Below are 24,299 nucleotides of genomic sequence, written 5' to 3'. Positions count from 1 at the left end.
CCTCACAGGAGAGGAAGAGAGGCAGCAACATGTCCTGGATATCCAGAGGGCCTTGGCTTTTTACTGGGAACATACCTGACTGCTCTGCAAGTTGTCTCAGCTTTTTGTCACTGTGACTGACAGGATGAAAGACTTTCCAGAGCTGCTGGCTAATTGGATTACCTCATGTATCTGGACCTGTATAAACTAGCAAAAGTCCTCCCACTGCAGATTGTTCAGGCTTATTCACCAGAGCCCAGGCATTATCATCGGCTTTCCTGGTGCAAGTGCTGATCCAGGACATCTGTAGAGTCACAACATGATACTTAGTCCACACCTTTACAGCTCACTACAACCTTCCACAGCAGGCTAGAGATGATGGTAGGTTCGGCAGAGCTGTGCTGCAATCATCACAGCCATGAACTCTTACCCACCTCCTTGGAAGCACCTAATGTGAAATGGATATGAGGAATTATTCAAAGAAGAAAGACAGTTACCTGTTTTGTAACTGGTGTTCTTTGAGATGTGTTGCTAATGTCCATTCTACAACCTGCCCTCCTTTCCTGCTGTTGGAGTTTCCAGCAAGAAGGAATTTATATCACACCATGGTAGCGCCTCTCCACCGGTCACCAGATCTGCTACAGATGCTGGTAGGAGAAAAACTTCTGACCCCGATGCATCTGGTAAGCATGCATACCTAATGTGGAATGGACATGAGAAAACAACTTGAAGAATACCAGTTATGAAACAGGTAACTGTCTTTTTTGGCATTGCCAGTATTGTAGTTCACTATGATCCAGGCTTTCTCTAAATTAGTAGGAAATTCCAGCCACTTACATGGGACTGCATCAGAATCTGAGAAAACAGGCTGGAATTAGAACTCAGAAAAATCAGCAGATGTGTCTGCTGCAGATACACTCCAGCAGAGAATCTCTGTAAGAAACAACCCTGTCTTCTTTGTGTGATGATCTCTATGTTTAGTCCACGTGTGGGTGCATGTACATGTTAAGTATGTGAGTCCAGAAATTTTTCCAAGCAGCATCTGTTGACGCACAAGTGCACAGCGTGTTTCTTCATGCTTCCGACAAATAGTATAAGGGCCAGTGTGGATTGATGCCACTCCAGTTTCATCTTGCTGCTGTATGGTCTGAGTTGAAACCCCTATCCCTCTTTCACTCTTAATTCAATTTAATTGAGATGTACACTTTTGTAAATAGCTCTTCATAGTTTTCATACATAATAGCTTAGTTAAGCTAGTTCAGCATAGCATAGACTAATGGTTCTAAATCTGTTTATCATTTTATGTGCCTCATAGATGGCCCACGATGGGTTACATGAGCTGCAGGATGAGAATCACAGTGCTCCCCCCAAACCACTCACAGTCCCCTATCCCCAGTGACTTCACTCAGGGCATGACTACACAATAATTGCGTAGCTTAAGTTGAAAGCTTATTTTGACTTTTGGCACCGGCTGTTATTCCGAAATAATGCTGCTGTGTAGACACAGCCTCAGAGTGGGGCTAGAAGCAGAGTCCTGAGTGTGGCGCCAGGCAGCAACTGAACTGCTGAAGCCTGCCATATAGGATCAAGGGAGAAACCTATACTCCCAGTGCCTGGATAACCTTGTGTGGGCCAGCAGCCAGGACCCAAGAAGGGGGACCAGGAGCAGAGACCCACCTAAGACTTGGGGGTGCTTCAGTACTCCAGAAAACTCTGAGATTCTAGTGCCCCCAACTTCCTCACTGGCGAGAACCCTCACCCATAAACATACCCACACTAGTATCCCTGCTCCTTGCCCCACTATGGTACTCACCTCCTACTAGCAAGAGCGCTGGTGCAGGCTACCAAGCACTATCAGGCCTGACCAGAGTAGCAAATTTTCTTAACATACAACTGGGACGCAGCTGGCATAGACCCTCCTCATTTGGGGGACAAAACTCTTTGCCAGCCAATCACTATGCCCAGGATCCTAGGCTTCAAGAACTGTGTGCATCACTCATTCCTTTTCCATCAATGACACACATCAGTGTGTTTCTATTTTCTGCTTAAGGCACACATTGCAGTGAAATGCTCATCTCCAAGTCCTTAAGACTTTGAGCTCCAACTCATGAAGTTTGTGACCAAAGAGCTACTTATGATTCCAGCCCTATGATTCTATTCTAGGTAATGAGGCCCTAGAAGCACTCTAATACTGGCCAGAAGTGGGACTCCTGTATAGGGGCCTCTGCTGAATGGTACTTCCCTTCCACGTATGAGCCATTATGAGGAGAAACTCACTGGTGCTATCCAGGTTTTCAGATCCCAAAGTAGTATTAACGATTTTACTTCAGGTGGTGTTAGGAATAATCAATGGGAACACAGTGCCTCTGGCTGATGAAAGATTGATACAAATTATGCAAGCTTTTGTCTAAAAGAACTGTTTTATACACAAACATAAGCAATAGGTTTAGAATGTCCCAAATAATCACCCAAAATCTGAGCTGGTATTGAATAATTAGTAGCAAGTTTGCAATGGCCAGTCACTACCTAGTGGGGATGTCAGGAAAAAGTCTTTCAAGATAAATTTAGAGAAACAACTCCAAAGTATAATCATAGCCCATGTCTATACTCCTGCATTATTTTGAAATAACAAGGTGAGTGTCCATACAGCAAGCCCGTTATTTCAAAATTGATTTGAAATAACGGGCTTCTTATTCCAAAATAATAAACTCTCATTTCCTGAGGAATAATGCCTATTTCAAAATAGGTTGCGTGTGGATGGTGCAAATAATTAGCCTTCTAGGGCTTCTCGGGTGCCCTGATGGCCACTCTGTTCACAGCTCTCAAAACTCTACAGTTCCCCTTTTTCTGCAGGCTTTAAATATGGCTCCACACTGACCCTGCTAGCTCTGTGCCACACACCAGCATCCTTCACTGCTCTTCCCTGCTGCTATGGCAGACTGCAACACTCCCTCCGAGCCCTCCATGGCTGCAAGTGAGCCTGCAGCCACCTCAGAAGCCCTTTGCCAGGGGTGGAAGACGAGGGACCCATCCTAAACTAGTGCAGAGATCCTGAATCTCAGAGGTCTGGAGTGAGAAGTCAAATATCCAGGACCTCCACACCTGGTATAGGAATGGAGCTGTCTTTGGCTGGATGGCTGCAAGCCTGGCTCAGAAGGGGCATTGCTGCACCCAGGACTAGGTGCAGATGAAGGTGAAAGAAAGCTACCAGGGGACAAAGTTCCTGACTAGGAGCAGCACCCCAGACATGCCACTTTTACACATAGCTGAATGGCATCCTGGGATAGGGGTCAGTCCCTTCCCTCTGCCTTGTCTTGGACTCTAGCCTGGCCATGCTTATCCTCACCCTCCAGGAGGGCAGGGGTGTGGACCAGAACATGGAGGTTGGGGAAGCAGAGGAGGACAGCAACAAAACCATGCCTGACAGCCAGGAGGTCATCCTCAACCTTGAACTGCCCCCAGGAGTCCCAGATGTCCCCCAGGGCTTGGATGAGGCTGGGGAAGGTACATCAGGTGAGTTCCATTACTTTCCCTATCTACAGGTAGGGGGCTGCATGCACCTCATTCGGCCTTCTCAGTCTGCAGATCGCACAAAACCCTATGCACATGGAGCGCCAGTCCGGAGCAGACAGATACATGAGGCTGCCACATAGGAACCTGTCGCTCCTTCTCACAAGGTTCCTGCATAGGCCTCTCTTACTCTCAACTCCATGGTGGAACACCTTCCCAACACAAGCCACCACAAAAGAGGCTGTAGTCAGGGAAACACACAGGCATGCTGCACATGGCACAGGCTCATGCCCACACTCTTAGGGCACCATCCACTCCTGCTTAAGCATGGTGAGGTGGAGGAGACTGATCCTCTGCACCGGTGTCTGCCGAGGGAAAGAAGCGGAAGAGGCCCCAGTACCACCCTCCCTGGCAAGCAGTGTCTGCTGCTCACACATACCTCCCCCAACACCCTCTTCTCCAGTGGGCGGGGATCAAAGTTCTCCCTCTGTGGGATGCCGCCAATGCCAGACCCGGTGAATGTGGGACACAGCCAAGCTGCCCCCTCTCATGCCTGCTTGTCCCTGAGACGTGAGAGTAGCAAGGCTCCCTTGGGACATCCATGTCCCTGCAGGATAGTGCCTACTGTCTAGGCCACAGATGACCCTGCTCAAAGCACATTGCCATCATCTGAACTGAGACCCTCAGTGTCAGTTCAGAAATAAGGGTTAGGTTTCATGAACACTGTCTCCTGGGATGACTGCTCTTTGCTCTTTTCTTCATAGCTGGACCAGCTGCAAACATGGCACTTACACCACCTCCTGTGCCATCCTCCCAAACACATGAGAGCTACAAGCACTGGCGACCCCACAATGACTTGGAGTGGGAACATCTGGAGTGCCTCTGTTCCATGAACACAAACTTAGAGGAGGACCACCAGGAGCACCATGCTGACTGTGAGCTGCAGCACAATATTTGGCAGCAGCTGTCCTAACACCAGGAGACTATGTGCACAGCCTACACCAGCACTGTGAAGCACATAGTTGCTACCATAGAGTGGTCCAGCATCTGCCCCCCAGCACCCGCTCCCCTCCAAGTCCCTCCAGCACCCATGCCTACTCCACCCTCCCAACTTCTCCTCCTAGCACCCCCACGCTGTTAAGAGCCCCACACACGAGGTGGTACGACCACCTGAGGGAGGTGCCAGTTCCAACCCCATCCCTGAGCCCCTTCTCTCCCAGGTTCTTTCACCCTTCCCTCCCCAGTTATATATTCCCCAAATAAATTAATGTTTCAAACAAAAAGTGTTTTTTATTTGGTCTGCTGGAGAGGGGAAGGTGGGAAGGGAGGGCAGAGGAATGGAGGGGTGAGGAAGGACAGGTACACACGAGCTATGCAGAGTCCCCTTTTGGGGAGGCCCAGGGGGGAGTGTGTCACAGCCAGCCTTGTCTAAAACTCTCCCTCAAGGCCTCCCAGATGCGCACAGACCCCAGTGAGCGGTGTATGGCTGCTCAAAAGCCCTTGGGAGCCACTCACCCTGGCAGGAACAGCTCTCTCTTGTTCTCTCTCACACAGGTTGTAGAGAACACAACAGGCTGCCACCACCTGGGAGATGTTCCAGTCTCCAAGGTCCATGCAGGTGATGAGACACCAGAACCTTCCTTTGAGGTGTCCGAAGGCACCCTCAACTACGTACACTTTAGCAAAAGCAAAATGCAGGACTATGTAGCACTTTAGTCTTTAAAGTGCTACATAGTCCTGCATTTTGCTTCAGCTACACCAGACTAACACGGCTACATTTCTATTACTACACTTTAGTAAGGCATTTGACATAGTCTCACATGATTTTCTTATCAATAAACTAGGGAAATACAATCTAAATAGGGCTACTGTAAGGTGGATGCATAACTGGCTGGGTAACCATTCTCAGAGAGTAGTTATTAACAGTTCACAATCATGCTGGAAAGGCATAACAAGTGGGGTTCTGCAGGGGTCTGTTTTGGGGCTGGGTCTGTTCAATATAATCATCAATGATTTAGATAATGGCATAGAGTAAGATTATTAAGTTTGCAGATGATACGAAGCTGGGAGCGGTTGCAAGTGCTTTGGAGCATAGGGTCAAAATTCAAAATGATCTGGACAAACTAGAGAAGTGGTCTGAAGTAAACAGGATGCAAAGTATTCTACTTAGGAAGGAACAATCAGTTTCACACATACAGAATGGGAAGTGATTGGCTAGGAAGGAGTACTGCATGTTTAGGGGTCATAGTGGATGACAAGTTAAACATGAGTCGTCAGTGTGACACTTGCAAAAAAAGCAAACATGATTCTGGGATGAAGTATCAGGAGTCTTGTGAGCAAGACACAAGAAGTCATTCTTCTGCTCTTCTCTGCACTGATTAGGCCTCAATTGGAGTATTGTGTTCAGTTCTGGGCACCACATTTCAAGAAAGATGTGGAGAAATTGCAGAAGGTCCAGAGAAGAGCAACAAAAATAACTAAAGGTCTAGAAAACATGAGTTATGATGGAAGACTGAAAGAACTGGGCTTGTTTAGTTTAGAAAAGAGAAGACAGAGGGGACATAATAGTGGTTTTCAAGTATCTAAAAGGGTGTTACAAGGAGGAGGGAGAAAAATTATTCTCCTTAACCTCTGAGGATACAACAAGAAGCAATGGGCTTAAACTGCAGCAGGGGAGGTTTAGGTTGGACATCAAGAAAAACGTCCTGCCTGTCGGTGGTTAAACACTGGAATAAATTTCCTAGGGGGCGTTGTGGAATCTTCATCACTTCATCACTATTTAAGAGCAGGTTATACAGACACCTGTCTGAGGTGATCTAGACCAGGGCTACTCAACTTTGGAAGCCCCAGGGGCCACAATGATACTCATAGCACATGCCAAGGGCCGTAACTTAAGTGTAATTGCATATACATGCAAATATATGCAAATAGCTTCTTTCACACTGCTGAGCATGATTACAAAGCACTACCCACAATGTCCCAACTCTCCCAGCACCTTCTCCATGGGGACTAGAAATGCCGACACGCTGTACTTTTCTGTTCCAGCCAGCCCATTCACTTGCGTCTTTCAGTGTTCAGCCTGCCTCCATAGTTGTGGAGCGTGTTCCCGGTGGAGGCCATGTTCAAAGGATCCTACCTGTGGGCCATGTGTTGAGCTCCACGTCAACCCAAACCACACCACAGGCTGCAAACAAATGGGCTGCAGGCCACATGTGTCCCAGAGGCCGTGTGTTGAGTAGGCCTGATCTAAACAGTGCTTGGTCCTGCCGTAAGTGCTGGGGACTGGACTTGATAGCCTCTTGAAGTCCCTTCCAGTTCTAGTGTTCTATGATTCTGTGATGTGGCACCTGCTGAGCCAGGTGTTGAAGCATCCTTTGGAGGGGTCCAGGCATCCTGTGCAGGGTTTCATGGGCCAAGGTTGAGGCTGAATTGCTCACAATGCATATAGGCATGTTCACGTCCCCAACTCTGATGGTGCAGTTGGGGAAAAAGGTGCCATCGTGCATCCTCTGAAAGAAACTAGAGTTCCTATAGACATGGGTGTTGTGCACCTTCCCTAACCACCAGACATAAATGTTGGTGAATCGGCCTCCGTGAGCCAACGGGGGCTGCAGCACCATTGAAAAGTACCCGTTTCAATAGCTGTATTTGAAGACACAGTGGTCAGGGGCCTGGATGGGGATATGAGTGCCCGCCCCCCCCACACACACACAGTTGGGGAAGCCCATGGTGGCAAAGCCAGTGATGATGGGGGTCCATGTTACCCAAGATGTAACAGGATGGTGTTGATGGCCCTTATCAGAGTCACAGGGCTGCTAGAGCTTTCAGGAGTTCACCGATGGCAAGCCCCTTCCCACAGCAGGAGCAACCCCAGCTACCCCCATCCCCATCAGGACTTTGGGACTGAAAAACCTCCAGAGAGGGAGATTCCACCACTCCCCTTTTCTAGGGACCCTATTCCAGTGGTTCACCACCTTCCTGGGACAGTAGCAAAAGAGTCAAGAATGCATGAGCACAGCACTGACAGTCAACTTCCCCACACCAAACTGGTTCCAGATGGAACGATAGCTATCCAGCGAGGCAAGTTTCCAAATAGTGATGGCAACTTGATTTTGGAGGGGGGTTGTGGATCGTTTGTGGGTGTCCTGTCTCTGGAAGGAAGAGGCAAACCACTTGCACTGCTCTAGGAAAGTGTCTTTTCACATGTGCGAGTTCTGGAGTTCACATGCTGGTTGTCCCACCACTCCAAGATGACCCAGTCCCACCAGTTGGTACTGGTCTCCCAGCACCAACAGCAGCAGTGCAGGGGAGGGCTTGGAGGGACTGTGGTGCATGAGGAGCACCTAGGCCTGGGAGAGGGCATCACCCTTTATAGGATGTTCGTCATACTCAAGCAGTGTCATGAGGACGGTCTGCACAAACTTGTGCAGCTACAGCAGGTGCAGTAGCAGGTCTAAGAGCCAGCGACATCTTTGCAGCAGCTCCAGCTTCATGTTGGAAGTCCTTTGGTATCCGCAAGGACAACACCATGTGGCATTTGCTGTCCCTCAAGGAGGTAGGCAATGGAGAAGAGTCTGTCTGAGACATGGTCACAGAGGGGAGCCCCTTTAAACAGAAGCCTCAGCTAGCCTCAGGAAGCAGATACAGGAAGTGACTGCTGGCCTGATGCCTTTCTGTGACGGCACTTTGGGGTACCCCCGTAATGGCACAAACAGACTCCACCAGCCAGTAGAATAGAGGGAGTTTATTGCTTCTCCAGGATACAGTACAGCACAGATGTCATCTGGTTACAGGAACTGGGGCTAAGAGGCCTCAGTGCCCCCCCCTTGAGATGGGGGGGTGGCTGGGCCCTACAATCCCGGCCCCCCTCCCCAGCTCCTTCTCCACTGCTCCCCAGACAGAAACCAACTCACTCTCCTCCAGCCCTGCCCCCCACCCAGGGGCAGCATTCCACCTTCCTTTGTTTCTCTCCCTGGGGGGTAGCTGGTCAGACAGGTTTGGAGCCCCCTTTGCATAATGACTCACCCCCTGCCCTACTGGGCCGTGCTACAGACAGCAGAGGTTGCCCACAGCCCCAGCAAGGTACCCACACTACGTCACACTTTCCCAGAGTGCTTCCAGGGGGCTTAAAATGCGATTCATGCGCCAATCAGTGTGGATGCATTATTTTGATATGGATCCACGTTGACTCGATAGGGATTTGTAGTGTGGATGTATTATTTCAAAACAGTTATTTCGGGAGTTATTTCAAAATAACTTATTTAGAAATAACATTGTAATGTCTTACCATATAGTATTTTTATAACTAATCTTTTACAAGGCACATAGCTCATCCTGGATCATCACTTCTCCTAATTTTAATAAACTACTTACTAGCAAATAGTCTTGTGGCACTTTAGAGACTAACTAATACTAACAAATATATAAATGTACACACACAGTGGGTTTTTTTGTGACGGTACGCGCCGGTATGGCATACCGGCACCTTTTTTTGTGAGCACTCGCGCTGTGCCGCTTTCCCCAGGCACAGCCCCCAGCTGGCCCTGGGAGCACTCATGCTGCAGTGCGCGGCTTAGTTGGGCCAACGGGGGGGCTGAGAAGCATCATGCGGCTCCACTGGTAGGGCAGAAAAGCAGTGCATGGCTTAGCTGTGCTGTGCTGGTGGAAAAATGGTTCACAGCTCTGCTGGACTGGGAGTGCAGAAAAGCAGCAGGTGACTCAGCTGAGCTGAGTGGTGCAGAAAAGAGGCATGTGGCTCAGCTGGACTGGGGAGGGCAAAAAGTGGTGGGCAGCTCAGCTGGGCGGGGGAGTGGAAAAGCAGCAGGCAGCTCGGCTGGCCTGGGGGGGTTCAGGGAACCGACACTAGAGGCATAGCAAAGGGGGCAGTTGCCCCCGGGCCCAATGCTAGTTGGGGTGGGACCGGAGCGCACGTTGCACAGGCCCACGTTATGCATAGAACAGAGAGCCGGGAGTTGGGCTACTTGCTGTCTCCCTGTATACACTGCAAGCTGAGGCAGCCGGTCCGGTGGCAGGAGCAGCCACTTTAAAGGCAGGATTACCTTATCCCGTTCCGTCCCTCCGGTGCCTGGCTCTGTGGGAGAGGAATTTGGTTGGGGGAGGAGGGCACTGGGGGTGCTTGGCTCTGGGGGATGGGTGGGAGGATTGGCATGGGGGGGCTTGGGTGACAGGCTCTGGGGAAGGGGTGGTTGCATTGGAATGGGGGGAGCTGAAGATGCCTGGCTCTGAGGGAGGGGTCAGTTTTGGTCCTGGCAGTGCTTTTTTTGTGACGGTACACCCCTATTTTCCCAGCATACTGTAAATGAATGGCATTCCCCTTGGGAGTACCGACACCTATTGGCATTTTCCTGGGGCGGCTTGGCCCCCCCATGGAGGCCCAATTGGAATACGTGGGTATTAAAGGTGCCGTGACCACATTTTGGGAACTGTCACACTCGCAGTCTGGTTTCTGGACGGATGTTGAGTTCCTCTCCAATTCAAGACCTCCTAATTAACATTGGGAAGGAATCTGAGACACCCTTGTAAGAAAACCGTGTCTAATTTGCCTGATGAGTAGCACAAAAAATCCCTGACCTCTCAGGAAGTCTTAGTACTGACAATTCTAGAACTAAAACACACTCTTCTGTCAGTGAACTAAATAAAGGTACGCTACAACAATCTCAGCACATCATCTGTGCACAGAGAGTCAATCTGTCTTACCCAACAGTAATATCATATGTAAAGGGCTTAATAAGAGTGTTTCCATCTTTCAGGGTTCCAGTGCCTCCATGCAATCTCATCCTGGTTCTCTCAGTGCTCGTGGGCCCTACCTTTGAACTGAAGTCTGAGTTCTTTTCCCTGCTTGTCACTGAAAACCTCATTCTCGGTAGCAATTAGCTCAGCAAGGACTGTAGAAGAGATGTAGTAACCAATGGATGATCCTCCCTGTACATTTTTCTATCCAGACAGGATGTTTGCAGGTCAAACATATTGATGTGGAGGACTCCAATACCCTGCATGGGATCCTGCTGGAGGGACTGCTCCAGTAGCAGTCTCTTCAGAAATCAACATCTGCCACTCAAACACACATTCCCCCTCCAGCAGGCAGGGATAGAAGTTCTGTCTGGGGGGGATGCTGCTACTTCCAGACCCGGCATATGTAGGGCACAGAAGGAAGCTGAGCCACCACATCCTCCTCCCCCCCCCTCCCACCCACAGGCTCCTGGCCTGGCTGACAACTTCCCATGCCTGCTTGCCCCTGGGATATGGAGGTAGCGTGGCTCTCCGGGAATATCCGTGCTCCTGCAAGGAAGTGCACACTGTCAAGGCAACAGATGGCCTTACTCAAAGTACATCATCATTGTCTGAACTAAGATCTTCGGTGTTGTTTCAGAGATTAGGGCTAGGCTTCATGCACAGAATCTCTGGAATGACTGCCCTTGTCACTTTTCTTTGCAGCTGGCCAGCTGTGAGAGTGGCATGCTTCCATCACGTCCCATGCCATTTTCCTGACCCCGTGAGAGCTGCTTCAGGGTGTATGGGGGTGGGGTGGAAGGTGGGAAGGGAGGCAGGAGAAAGGAGGGGTGGGGAACAAAAGGCACACAGGGGCAATGCACATGCCCCTTGGGGGAGAGTCTCACAAGTGGCTTTAGCTGAAACTCTCCTTCAAGAGCTCTTGGATGAGCACAACCCCCCAATGTGCTCGCCAAATGTCAGTGGTGCCTGGCTGTTCATAAGCCCTGGCCAGCTGCTCAGTCACTGCCCCCCACCCTGGTAGAAAAGTCTCCCCCTTGTTCTAACAAATGTTACGGCGCACACAGCAAGCCACCACTACCTGGGGGATATTCCAATCACCAAGGTCCAGGTGGGTGAGGAGACTCCTGAACTATTCCTCGAGGTGGCTGAAGTCACCCTCCACAACCATGCTGTACCTGCTGAGCCTGGCACTGAAGTGTCTTTGGTGGGGTCCAGGTTGCCCATGTAGGGCTTCATCAGCCAGGGGAGCAAGGGGAAAACTGCGTTGCCCAAAATGCAAATGGGCATGTTGATGTTTCGGACCCTGATGGTGCAGTCAGGGAAAAACATGCCAGCATGCATCCTGTGAAAGAAGTTCAAATTCCAGACGATGTAAGCACCATGCACCTGACCTAACTGTCTGTAAATCAGCCCTTGTGGTCCACAACGGCCTGCAGCATGATGGAAAAGTACCCCTTCCTATTGTTCAGAGGCACAGTGGCTAAAGGCCAGGATGGGGATGTGGGTGGGGTCTACGTTGCCCAGGGTTATGAAATTCTACAGCAGGATGTTGTTGATGACCTTGACCACCTATAGAATCATAAGGCTGCAAGAGACCTCAAGAGGTTGAGTTCAACCCCTTTCCTAAAGTAGGATGAACCCTAACTAAACCATCCCAGCCTGGGCTTTGTCAAGCCGGGACTGGAAAACTTCTAGAGATGGAGATTCTACCACCTCCCTAGGGAACCATTCCAGTGCTTCACCACCCACCTAGTAAAATAGTAGAAGAGTCAAAACTGCATGAGCATGGCCCCAGCCATTGATCTTCTCACACCAAACTGGTTCTTTAAGTGCTTGCTCGTGTGCATTTGAATTAGGTGTACATGCGCTGCTTGCACGGTTTCCGGAGCCTTCTTTCCCCAGCAGAGGGGGATGTCAGGTCCACAGGGTTTCAATCCTTGTGTGACTTGTGCTAACCTATGCCCATGTCTCTTGCCTAAAGTGTCTGGGGGAGGGCCACCTTACAGAGTCCTGTAAAATCTGGAGAGGTTTCAAGCTTCGCACTAAGAAGGAATGTGATTCCTGCCTAAAGATGCTCCTCACAGAGTCCACACTACAGCCAGCATTGGAATGAGCACTGGCAGTACGAAGCACACCAGTGTCGGTGCACGAATCCGCTGCAGCATTGATGCACACCATACCTCGGCACCACAAAAGACTGCAGCACCGAGGCACTGGTCTCAATTCTCGGTGCCAAAGAAGAAGAGGCAGCACAGAGGGGTATCCCCTGGGAAGCAGGAGCATGGGGGGCACCATCGAAACCATACCCTGTCAGAGGGCTTGCCCCCTCAGCACCTGGAGGCTCCCGATCCCTTCAGGCATCGTATGAGTTCGATGCAGCCAGAGAATCCAGTCTAGGAGAGGACTCTCCAAGTGGTCAGGCCATCGACCCCTGAGACTTTCAATGCTATGATAGAGCTTATAGAGCTCACTACCTCACCAGTCTTTTCCCCAGCACCGGACCTGGTCCTGTGTCAAACCAGACACTCGTCACAGATGAGTTATCCGTCCTCAGCATCAGTGGCCTTGTCGGCACTGGGAACTTCTTTGGCATTGGTGGCCTTGTCAGCACCGGGAAACTCATCAGCACCGATAATAGTGTCGGTGCCAGAGGGACCGACCTCTTCAGCACCGGAAATTCTGACACCAGGAGAGGGTAGGATCGGGTTGACGGATTCGATGGCACTGTATCATAGCGTACCGACCACGTTGCCCCTGATACCGATGGGACCTCCTGCTCCAGTTCATCAAGGCAAACCTGAGTCGAAGGTGCAGCCCCAGCCACTCTCTCGGGCACCTTCATTGGTGCTGCTGTAGTCGGCATCAGACTACTCATCAGAGTCTGACATGGAATCAGTGCAGTCCGGTGCGTCTTCACGCAGGTGTTCCTTGCAGCACTGATCCCAGCATCGGGTACCAACCCCAGCAGATGTGACCGCCTCCGATGCAATGACAATGGCCCTTTTGGACCCCCTGGACCTATCATCAGATGCAAGGCCTGATGCCGTCCACCCAGGGCTCCAGGTTGTCACATTCCAGGGGTATGCCGTCTGCAACCCCCTTGTCCAGGGCTCCCGCCTCAAACTATAGAGGCAGCCACGTCCCCACGTCCCCACCCTAGTATTAGCCTGCAATAAGGGAGTCCTCGTCGTCCCTCCCCCAGCCAGGGTCCTGGCTGACCCTGCTCCACCCATGCCCTCCACGGATGCTAGGGCCCACAAGGACCTGCTGCACAGATTGGCAGCCAATTTGGGAGTACAGGCAGAGGTTGTGAACAAGGACTCAGATCTGATGGTGAACATTTTGTTTGCTGATGCAGCGCCAAGACTGGCATTGCCGCTTAATAAGACAGGGTATGACTACACTACAAAGTTAATTCAAACTAACAGACGTTAGTTCGAATTAACTTTGATAGGCGCTACACATAGAAACTGCTAGTTCAAACTTAATTCGAACTAGCGGAGCACTTAATTCGAACTAAGTAAACCTCATTCTACGAGGACTAACGCCTAGTTCTAATTAAGTAGTTTGAATTAAGGGCTGTGTAGCCACTTAATTCGAACTAGTGGGAGGCTAGCCCTCCCCAGCTTTCCCGGAGCCCTTAAAAGGGCACGGTGCCCGTGCCAGGTGCAAGCCTGCCAGCACCCAGCCAGCACACCCTGCACCTGGCACGGTACGAGCCAGCCACCTGCTGCCACCCAGCCCTCCATCTCTTCCCAGGACCAGGCTGGCGGCTCCCAGGAGCCTGCCCCAGCCCGCAGGTCTAGCGTGGAGATCGTGGACCTCATCCACGAACTCCGCACTAGGCACAGGAAAGCGGCCATCTAGGGCAGTATAGCTTCCAGCCTGGCCACCCAGGAGCAGGTTTGCATGAAAATTAGGGTGGTCCATAAGAATGGCCGTACTGGGTCAGACCAAAGGTCCATCTAGCCCAGTAGCCTGTCTGCCGACAGCGGCCAACAATAGGTACCCCGGAGGGGATGGACTGATGACAATGACCAATCCATTTGTCTCGTGCCATCCATCTCCAGCCTTCCACAAACAGGCCAGGGACACCATTTCTACCCCCTGGCTAATACCGCTCCATGGACTCAACCTCCATGAATTTATCTAACTTCTCTTTAAACTCTGTTCTAGTTCTAGCCTTCACAGCCTCCTGCAGCAAGGAGTTCCACAGGTTGACTATTTGCTTTGTGAAGAAGAACTTTCTGTTATTAGTTTGAAGCCTGCTACCCATTCATTTCATTTGGTGTCCTCTAGTCCTTCTATTAGGGGAACTAATGAAGAACTTTTCTTTATGCACCCTCTCCACACTACTCATGATTGTATAGACCTCTATCATATCCCCCCTCAGTCTCCTCTTTTCTAAGCTGAAAAGTCCCGGTCTCTTTAGCCTCTCTTCATATGGGACCTGTTCCGAACCCCTGATCATTTCAGTCGCCCTTTTCTGAACCTTTTCCAAGGCCAAAATATCTTTTCTGGGGTGAGGAGATCACATCTGTACACAGTACTGAAGATATGGCGTACCATAGTTTGATACTTCCCCTCATCCTTCTTCCCCTGGCTTCCCCCTTCCAGCTACCTCCTCCCAGGTTTCCTCCTCCCCTCTCCCACTCTCTCTCTTCCCCTCTCCCACCTCCTTTTCCCAGTCTCCCCGAGTTTTGTTCAACAAAGAGAGTTTCTATTTTTGAACACACATGTCCTTTATTTTTTACATCAGGAAGGGGGGCTAGGGAGGGGTAAGTAGGAGGTGAGGGAGGAATGGGGTACAAGCCCCCGATGGGGAGGACTGGGGTGGCTCTGCAGGCTCCTCAGGGTGGAAGCTCTCCTGCAGCCCCCCGATTGACACCCTCCCCCAGATGGCAGCCTGAGGCAAGTACAGCCGGGCTGATGGCCGAGTGCTGTGATGTGCCGAGTGTGGGCACTCAGGGCACTCCAAGCCAGCACTGCTTTGCAAGCAGGGAACCCCTGAGAACTGTCTGTCCGGGGTGGGGGTTGGGTTCCTTTAAGCACAGCCCTCGGCTAGCATGAGGCAGCAGCGCCACGCTCTAAGTCCTAATCTGATGCCCTGCCGGCACTGCTTCCGGCCATCCTTAACCTCGGTTCAGGGTCCACTCAATGTGGACATGCTAGTTCGAATTAGCAAAATGCTAATTTGAACTAGTTTTTAGGTCTAGATGCACTAGTTCGAATTAGCTTAGTTCGAATTCACTAATTCGCATTAAGTTAGTTCAAATTAGTGCTGTAGTGTAGTGTAGACATACCCACAGTGTCTAAGATTGCCAACAATTTGTGACAGATGCCAGCATCAACCCTGCCTACCCAGAAAGGAGTTGAGAGGTGTTATTTTGTCCCCCAGGCGGGGCATGAGCATTTATACTGTCACCCGACTCCAGGTTCTCTGTGGTGCAGGCAGCAGGGCAGAAGGAGAGTCAGGGTCAACTGGAACCTACCTCTAAAAGTAGGGACCTAAAAAAACTGGACCTTCTGGGCAGGAAGACGTATGCTACAAGGGGCCTTCAGCTGCGCATTGCCATCCAACAGGCAATGATAAACACCTGGCTGATGGTGGCCAAGTTTAAAGAACGCCAGCCCCAAGACTCCCGCCAGGAGTTTGCAGCGCTGATGGAGGAGGGTAGGGTCATCTCCTGAACAACATTTCAGGTTGCACTGGATGCGGCAGATTCAGCAGCTTGCACAATGGCCACGGACATTGTGATGTGCCATAGGGCCTGGTTGCAGGTCTCCAGTATACCTCTCAAAGTGCAGAATACTCTGCAGGACTTGGGGTCTATTCTCTTGAAGGGACAGGTCTATTCTCTCAGCAAACAGATGCCAGACTACGTAGTCTGAAGGACTCTAGGGCCACTCTTAGATCTCTGGGAATTCACATCCCGGCCCCGCAGAGGCAGTCCTATAACTCTAGACCGCACGGGAGGCCCTCCTACCAAGGCTACGGGTCCAACCAGGCAAATCGTAGGCCTAGAAATAGTGGCAATAATAGTGGCAATGGGTGTAACACGAGGTGCAGGTATTGCTCAGACTCGGAAAGGAGAGGAGGGCCACCCCCTTCTCAACAGCCCAAGTACTCGTTTTGAAAGTACGCCCAAGGACAGAGTACCAGTTCCAGTTTTAGCTCCCCCCTTTGGGGACAGGCTTTCCCATTTTTACCAGGCCTGGGCCCAGATTACAACCGACAGATGAGTTCTCAGCCTGGTGGCAGTGGGATATTCTATCCTTTTCCATTCCTTGCCACCCCCTATTCCTGTCCCTGTTCAGGGACCCCTCTCACAATCTCTTTTGAATCAAGAGATGCCTTCGCTCCTCCAGTGGGAGGCAGTGGAAAGGGTTCTTCAAGACTTCAAGGGAAAGGGGTTTACTCCTATTACTTCCTTATCCCCAAATCAAAGGGAGGCCTAAGACCTATTTTGGACTTAAGGGATCTCAACGCCTTCATAACAAAAGCAAAGGTCAGGATGATCACATTATTCCCTCTCTGGAGAAAGGGGACTGGTATGCTGCCCTTGATTTGAAAGACACATTTTCATATTTCGATAAGACCTGCCCACAGGAGGTTTCTCAAGTTTACTGTGGGGGCAGGAATACTACCAGTTCTCAGTCCTTCCCTTCGGACTGTCCACAGCACCAAGGGTTTTCACAAAGTGTATAGCCACCGAATCTGCTTTCCTGAGGAGATGCAGAGTTCAGGTGTTTCCCTATCTGGACAATTGGCTTATCGGGGCCGCTCGAAGGAACGAGTATTGCAATACATAGACCTCATCAGAAGTCTCCTCGTAAATGAGGAGAAATCTACCCTGGTACCACCTCAAGTTATAGAATTTGTGGGAGCCCACTTGAACTTGAGTACATCCATGGCCTCCCTTCCCAAGGCCAGGTTCCTAGCCATGGGTTAGCCAGGGCTTTCAATGAGGCTCTGGCTCCATGGGACTTGAGCCTCACAGTTCCCCAAGAAGTCATCCAGTTGCTCAAATGGTGGATGCGGGGAGACGTGGTTTGTGCGAGGAGTACTTTTCATGAGCCAGAACCTGACAGCAAAATGCATCGAACACCAAATGGGGAGCGCATCTGGGTGACCATTGGACCCAAGGAATGGGGTCCTTCAAGGAGCTCCACATGTCAGGGAGCTCAGGGCTGTCAGGCTGGCCTCCTGCATATTCTTGTCTGACCTGAGGCACGAAGTGGTCTGGGTCCTGACGGACAGCACGGCAGCAATGTTTTATATCAACAAACAGGGTGGAGTTCGCTCCTCTCCCCTGTGCCTACAAGCCCTACTCCTTTAGGAGTTCTGTATAGCTCACAACATTCATTTGGAAACTGCGTACCTATTAAGGAATGGGAATGCCCTGGTGAACATACTCAGCCGCACTTTCATAGCACACAAGTGGTCCCTCAAGGGCGAGGTGCTTGAGAACATCTTCCAGTGGTGGGGTCATCCCCAAGTGGATCTCTTTGCTCCTCACAGGAACAGGATGTGTCAAGACTACTGTTCTTACCTGAGGCAGGGTCCTGTGGAGATGCATTCTTGACCGATTGGTCCCCAGTCCTCCTCTATGCATTCTCCCAATACACAAGGTCCTCATCAGGGTAAAGAGGCTGAAGGTTATGGTCATTCTGATAGCGCTGGAATGGCAATATTGGTTCCCTATCCTCCTCAACATGACCATAGCTCTACCCATGGTGCCAGATCTAATCACCCAGGACCTGAGGGCGGGATGGATATGCCACCCGAACCTGCCATCTCTCCATTTGGCGGCATTGTATATCCATGGCTGACAGAAGTGGAGCAAGCATGCTCAGAAGGGGTGAGGAGGATCTTGTTAGAAAGTAGGAAGCCCTCCACTCAGCCAAGTGGAGACATTTTTCTGAATGGGCGTTACAGAAGGGAGTGCATCCCTTGCAGGCACACATCCCACTGATCCTTGACTATCTCCTGCACTTAAGACAAATGGGCCTTTCTCCATGCTCCCTTAGAGTACACCTGGCAGCTATAGGGGTACGTCGAGACTACATGGCTCCGTCGACGGAGCCATGTAAAATAGTTTACTCGGCATAGTCAGTGAAGCAGGGATTTAAATAATCCCCGCTTCATTAAAATAAAAATGGCCACCGCACTGTGCTAATGATCAGCTGATCCGGCACAGCACGGCAGTCTAGACGCAGCGCAGTTGGCAACTGAAGCCTTTGTCGACCGCTCCGGTATGCGTCATGAAGTCAACTTTTGAACCAAAAGGTCTAGACAAAACATATCCCTTTACCTCTTCTGACAAATCTGTCTCAGAAACAAGACTTTCTCCAGCCCAATCCTTATTCTCTGCACCAATGGCCTTGAGGTTCAGCACTATGGATAGACCCAGCACATCAGGTACAGCACTGCCCAAGATGCTGGCACCATATAAAAGGGTGCACTTGGAGCCCAAACAAAAACAAATGGCACTGATGGCACCGGCCACACCACCAAGCCTATGTAAACTCCACTTGGCACCAAAGCTGCCAACTTTGTCGGCACCTGTCTTGGTTCCTAAGAGACCTTGTACTGATATGCCGCCTCCTGACCAATTGTTGCGACCTGAACCAATGGCACCAAGTAGTATGTGTACCTCTGTACCATCCCAGAAGTATCTACGACATAAATCTCCTATCAGGAGCTGTGTTTCACCAGCATTGTTATCCCCAGGCTCCTCCATACAATCCGTACACTCACCCAGATCACTGACTCTGTCTCGCTCCCCAAGTGAGGCAGCTATTTGTCTTCCCAGCACTCCAGCACAGCACAAAGAGCTCCATCCTAGGACTCTGGGCCTATTACATACACATATACACCACCACCACCACCATCCTGGTATGCATATCATTACACATACCCACCTCCTTCTTACCTTGGGCAGTGGCAATCATGGGAGTCCCGTCTTCATAGGAAGTGTCATCATATTGCACCTTCCACAACATCCAGAGAAGCACCTCATTCTCCCCAACCTACAACATCTATAACAATACAAAGCCCCAATCCAGATTGAGATGGAGGACTCTTTGTCTGAGGGTGAAGACAGGTCCCCTGTGCATAATTCTTCATCCTCACCAGACGAGACAGTTATATCCACCACCCTACTGATAAGTCTAAGAAGTTTCAAGAACTTTTTAAAAGGGTAGCGTTAGCAGAAGAGCACAATTTACAAGAGGTTCAGGAAAAACAGTACTGCCTTCTGCGAACCTTGCAACCTCCTACCTCCTCCAAGATTGCCCTCCCCATAGACAAGGCTATTCTGGACCCACAGACATCTGGCAGACCTCGGCATCCATCATTCCAACCAACAAGAAAGCAGACCGAAAATACTTCGTTACACCAAAGGGAATGGACTTCGTTTTCACTCACCCTCCACCAAACTCCCCGGTGGTCAATTCCATTAGGCACAGAGCCAGATAACCCAATATTATATCAACACCACAAGACAAGGACTACAAGAAATGGACCTTATGGATCATAAAGTATACTCCTCGTCCACTCTGCTCCTTAGAGCAGTGAATTATACCACCATGCTAGCAGATTATGACTATTGCATCTACTTCAGACTTCAAGAGCTTATATAATACTTACCTGAACACAAGAGGCCTATCCTCTTTAACATTATGCAGAAGGGCCGCACAATTTCTCGCACTGCACTACAGTGTACAATGGATATAGAAGACACAGCTGCACGCATCACAGCCTCAGCTATTGTGATGCAAAACATATCCTGGTGCCAAGCATCAGGGTTACAGAGGACCTTGAAACAGAAAGTCAAAGACCTACCTTTCGATAAAAAATCTCTTTGCTGCAAAAACCAATTAAATACTTCATTCAATGAAGGACTCCTGCACCACCCTCTGGACACAGGGGATGTACACGCCCCCATTTAAGAGACCCAGATACAGCAACTACCTGTGTAGAAAGGTAAACTACACAGAATGAGGTTAAACCAAAATCAAAAGGTTAAATTTCCTGCAAGCTGCATGGGCATTTTTCAAAGACACCATAATAGAGGCTTAAATTAAATGTATACCCCATATTTAAAAAACAGAACCAAAAAGCTGCCACAGCTTAACCACTAAGTAAAAGAAAGCATTGTTTAAAAAGAGGAAATTAAATCATAGTGAGGAAAATAGAAAGGAGCATAAAGGCTGGCAAGAGAAGTGTAAGAAGTGTAAAAATATAATTAGGAAGGCCAAAAATCAGTTGGAAGAATAGCCAGCCAAAAACTGATAAAGTAATAGCAAATTGTTTTAAGTACATCAGAAGCAGGAAGTCTGCTAAACAAACTCCCTCCCAGAGTATTAGGCAGGTGTAAGGAGTAGAGTTTGGAGTGGCAGGGGGAGATATTGAGCTCTGGGCATTCCAGGCACCACCAAAATTTCTTCAAACCTGCTGCTCCTGTCTAAATGTTGGCACTGTAATAAAAGCTATTTAAGAAAGGGTAGAATAACATGAAGGCTTATTCAGGGGAAACATGTTTTAGAATGAAGAAATTCAGCCAGAAATAATCCAAGAGTTTGTCTTCAGAACAAAGACAAATTAAACTGTGTAGATTACATATGATTTCTTTTTTCCTCTTGTATAGATGATTTTTGAAAAAAAAAAAAATATTGGAACTCTTCCATGTACTATTGCACCACCTACTGCAGAAGAGCTTTTACACAGTATCAGCTGGTTGGAAAATGAGAAGACCCAAATAGAATTCATCCAGGTAACATTTGCTTCTTGACATGATTCTAGATCCTGTATAATCTTCTGTTTTCAAAAGGCTAATATTATGGAGGGGATTATTAGGGATGTTAGCATATAGTTGAGTAAACTATTAAACAATAAACCTATGCTTATCGGTTAAACCTGGGCTTATCAGAAGAAGAAAGAGGGGAGGGAGAGTGGGAGCCAGTGCCCATGAGAAGCTGGCTTTAAGCAGGCTCCCCACAAGCACCAAATCTGCCTGCTCCCCTCATCCTCGCACTGCTGCCTCTGATAGAAAGGAAACAGAGTGGAGCATGAGGGGGGCAGTCTGCAGCTGATATATGCAGGGAGCCAGATCTTAAGCCAGTTCCCCGCATGCATTGGCTCCTGTGGACTGTCTGCCCCCCTTGCTGCCTCCTAAAGAGGCAGCCAGGGATAGGGTGGGAGGCAGTAGCCGGTGCTGGGGGAAGCAGGCTTAAAAGCCATTTCCCCCCCAGCACCAGCTCCGCAGTGCCACCTGCTCCTCCCTGCACTGCTGCCTTTGTCTCCGTGGAAAATAAAGCAGCTTCTGTCCGTGCGTTGCTCAAACCCCCTATGGACAGAGGCTGCTTCACAGCAGCCTCCCTGCCCTCTCACCTGCAGCCTGTCTCCGTGGGGAGCTTGGACCCCCATGGACAGGGGCTGCTACCAACCTGTGCTGCTGTGTCTTTATCAGAGAAAGCAGTGTGGGGAAGAAGGCAGCCAGTCTGAGCGGGGAACTGGTTTTTAAAGTGGCTCCGCTTGTGTGCACAAGCTCCTGCCTTCCACCCCATGCTGCTGCCTCTGATACAGAGGCAGCAATGTGGGGTAACAGGGGGCTCCCTAGGATTGGAACTGGGAGCACACTGCTTGTTGGCCCCGCCCCTGTGGACTATCAAATAGTCATGTAACCAATAAGATTTCATGCTGCTACTCGACTATTCAGTTACACTATATCTATCATCCCTAGTGCTTACATTGGTTTTATAAGCTTCAGAGGGGTAGCTGAGTTAGTCTATAACAGGAAAAAGTTAAAAAACAATGAATAGTCTAGTAACACCTTAAAGACTAACAAAACATGTAGATGGTATGAGCTTTCGTGGGCACAACCCACTTCTTCAGATGACTTATTGGGTTTATAGTTATGCCTGTGTTGAGTTTTGCACTTAAATAAGGGATTCAACCTCTGTTATGTATGGAGGATGCAGTATAACCTCCCCAAATTTATCACATTTATTCTTTGAATACTACGTTAATTTTCTGAGAATTTACAAGTAAATCTCACAATTAGTTTTACTTAAAATATAGTTTTGAACTGGGTTCTTTTAAGAAATTTAGCACTGGTCAGATCTTTCCTGTGACCTAAAATGATGTTAATAATGAAATAAAACAGACTCTTTGACATTTTCTTAATATAATGTATTTGCAATTTTATATATATTTGAATAAATTATGTTCAAATTAAGCTAAATTATTAATCATCTATGTATCAGATTGTTATGATTACAGACAGGGTCAACACAATAGTTTAGCTCATTCTTAAAGGGAGCCATTGTTACATCAGAGGTAACCAATCATAATACTCCCTCTCTAGCCAGTGTACATTCTGGGGGTCTATTAGCTGAATGACTCAGAGACATGAGAGGAACAGTATACACCTTCAAGAGATCCTCTTGAAAAGGGCTTTATTCCGGAGGATCGCGCCAGTCTAGACGCCTTTTTCCGGCTTTTCCCCAAGCCTGAAAAAAAGCGGCGGACATGTTTATTTAAATCCCGCGGGGGATATTTAAATCCCCCACGGATTTCCCTATTCTGACTTACCTGCTTTGCATGACTTTTCCGGAATTAGGGGCCAATCTAGATGTAGCCTTCCAGTTTGACACACATCCCTGCTGACCTTTCTAGCCCCTTTGTATTCCTTCTTATGCCTCTCCAAATATATGAATGCAGCACATAGCTGCTTTCCTCTTTTCTTGGCTGACCCCATGGTGCTGTTTTCTGGTTCTGGTGGTGTCAAAGGCAGAAGTTAGCGAGAGCAGTGCTATGTAATAATATTAGGGGAAGGTTTGGCATATGAAAAGCCATAATTTCTACTCTGTAAAGGGTGACCCTGCACTCCTGCCTCAATTTCATTGTAAAAAACATTACAAAAAGCTTGCAGTTTCTCTTTGCATGACCTCTGCATATTCCCACTCTTGGAACTGGCACTGACTCCAACAGCAGGATCCTTTAGAACTATCAGAACTAAGAGGCTTCAGTGTCAAAGGCCTCTTCAAATAGAAGGATCTGAAGTCCATTTTGCCTCTTTGTAAGTTCATGGTGTAAATGCTATAGATAGCGCAATGTGCCAGGCATTTATTCTTCCCCTACGCACTTGAGACAATTAATATATACATCAGATGCCAGGAAGACTGCTAAGAGATGATAGTAGGCACCAAGCCCCTTTTAAACTCCTAGTCAGTCTAAGAGGCTGTTGTAAGCCCATCTACCCATTAGTCTCTACTCTGCTCCAAAAACTTCTCAGAGACCTCCTGGCTGGGCAATCATTAATGCAGTTTATTTTCAGGATGCAGTTCCATCACCTTCTCACCACATTAATCTTGGGGGTTTCAGCCTTAGGGACTTCTCAGTCTGTGCAGTTAGGATGGAAGCACTACCACTCTCTTGCCTTCCCCCTTGGGCTTCCTTCTCTTGAGACTTTCATGTAGCCCTGGGCTAATTAGATTGGCAGTTGTTTCCCCTTTGCCAACCAGTTGCAAGTTTCTCTAGCTAGCTCCCAGCTAGTTTTTCCTTAATTGATAGCTGGTGTGACATAGGCGGAGTCAGTATTTCTCATTTAGTATCTAGTCACACATCTCCACCCCTTATCTAACCACTAGGTTTGTCCTTGCCAGTTACCTCTACCAGATGGGACACTATGAGGGAGTTCACCTTCTTTGTGTGATCATCAAATCAAATCATACAATCATAGATTGGAGTAAGAAGTGACCTCAGGAAGTCATTAAGTCCAACCCTCTGTTCAAAGCAGAACCAGTTGTGGCAGCCTGAGAGCAGGGGGCAGCGGAGGCCTAATTGAAGGCAGATATGCGGGGAGCTGGGTATGCAGTTTTATGTTCCCAGTATAGGCTGCCAGAGATTGTAACCCAGCCAGTTCAACACCTCAAGCCTATCTGTCATCAGCCTGAAGGGAAGGCTAATCAGAGCACCTGAGTCCAGTTAAGGCTGATGGGTGCACCATAAATAACCCTCCCTCAGGCAAGGCTCGGGGAAGGAGTGGAGG

At 49.2% G+C, this 24,299-nt stretch overlaps 1 protein-coding gene and 1 long non-coding RNA gene across 2 annotated transcripts in view; one reads left to right on the top strand and one right to left on the bottom strand.

Annotated features, from left to right (window-relative positions):
- LOC142829257 (uncharacterized) overlaps window positions 1-19,953 on the bottom strand; it is a 35,051-nt gene extending 15,098 nt beyond the window's left edge. The window contains exons 1-2 of the long non-coding RNA XR_012903691.1: window positions 19,895-19,953; window positions 19,179-19,284 (exon numbers count right to left, since the gene is read on the bottom strand). This is a non-coding gene — a long non-coding RNA (uncharacterized LOC142829257). The remainder of the gene's footprint in view (window positions 1-19,178; window positions 19,285-19,894) is intronic.
- Window positions 1-24,299, top strand: part of LOC112547202 (solute carrier family 9 member C1) — a 384,240-nt gene that overhangs the window by 228,800 nt on the left and 131,141 nt on the right. The window contains exon 20 of the mRNA XM_025188925.3: window positions 20,895-21,020. Coding sequence (XP_025044710.1) covers window positions 20,895-21,020 — 126 coding nt within the window. The remainder of the gene's footprint in view (window positions 1-20,894; window positions 21,021-24,299) is intronic.

This window comes from Pelodiscus sinensis, chromosome 5, assembly GCF_052426305.1.
Source record: "Pelodiscus sinensis isolate ZL-2025 chromosome 5, ASM5242630v1, whole genome shotgun sequence".
In the NCBI taxonomy this organism is placed as follows: Eukaryota; Metazoa; Chordata; order Testudines; family Trionychidae; genus Pelodiscus; species Pelodiscus sinensis.
Note: the sequence above shows the minus strand (reverse complement) of the source record. Positions and strands in the feature narration are given on the sequence as shown.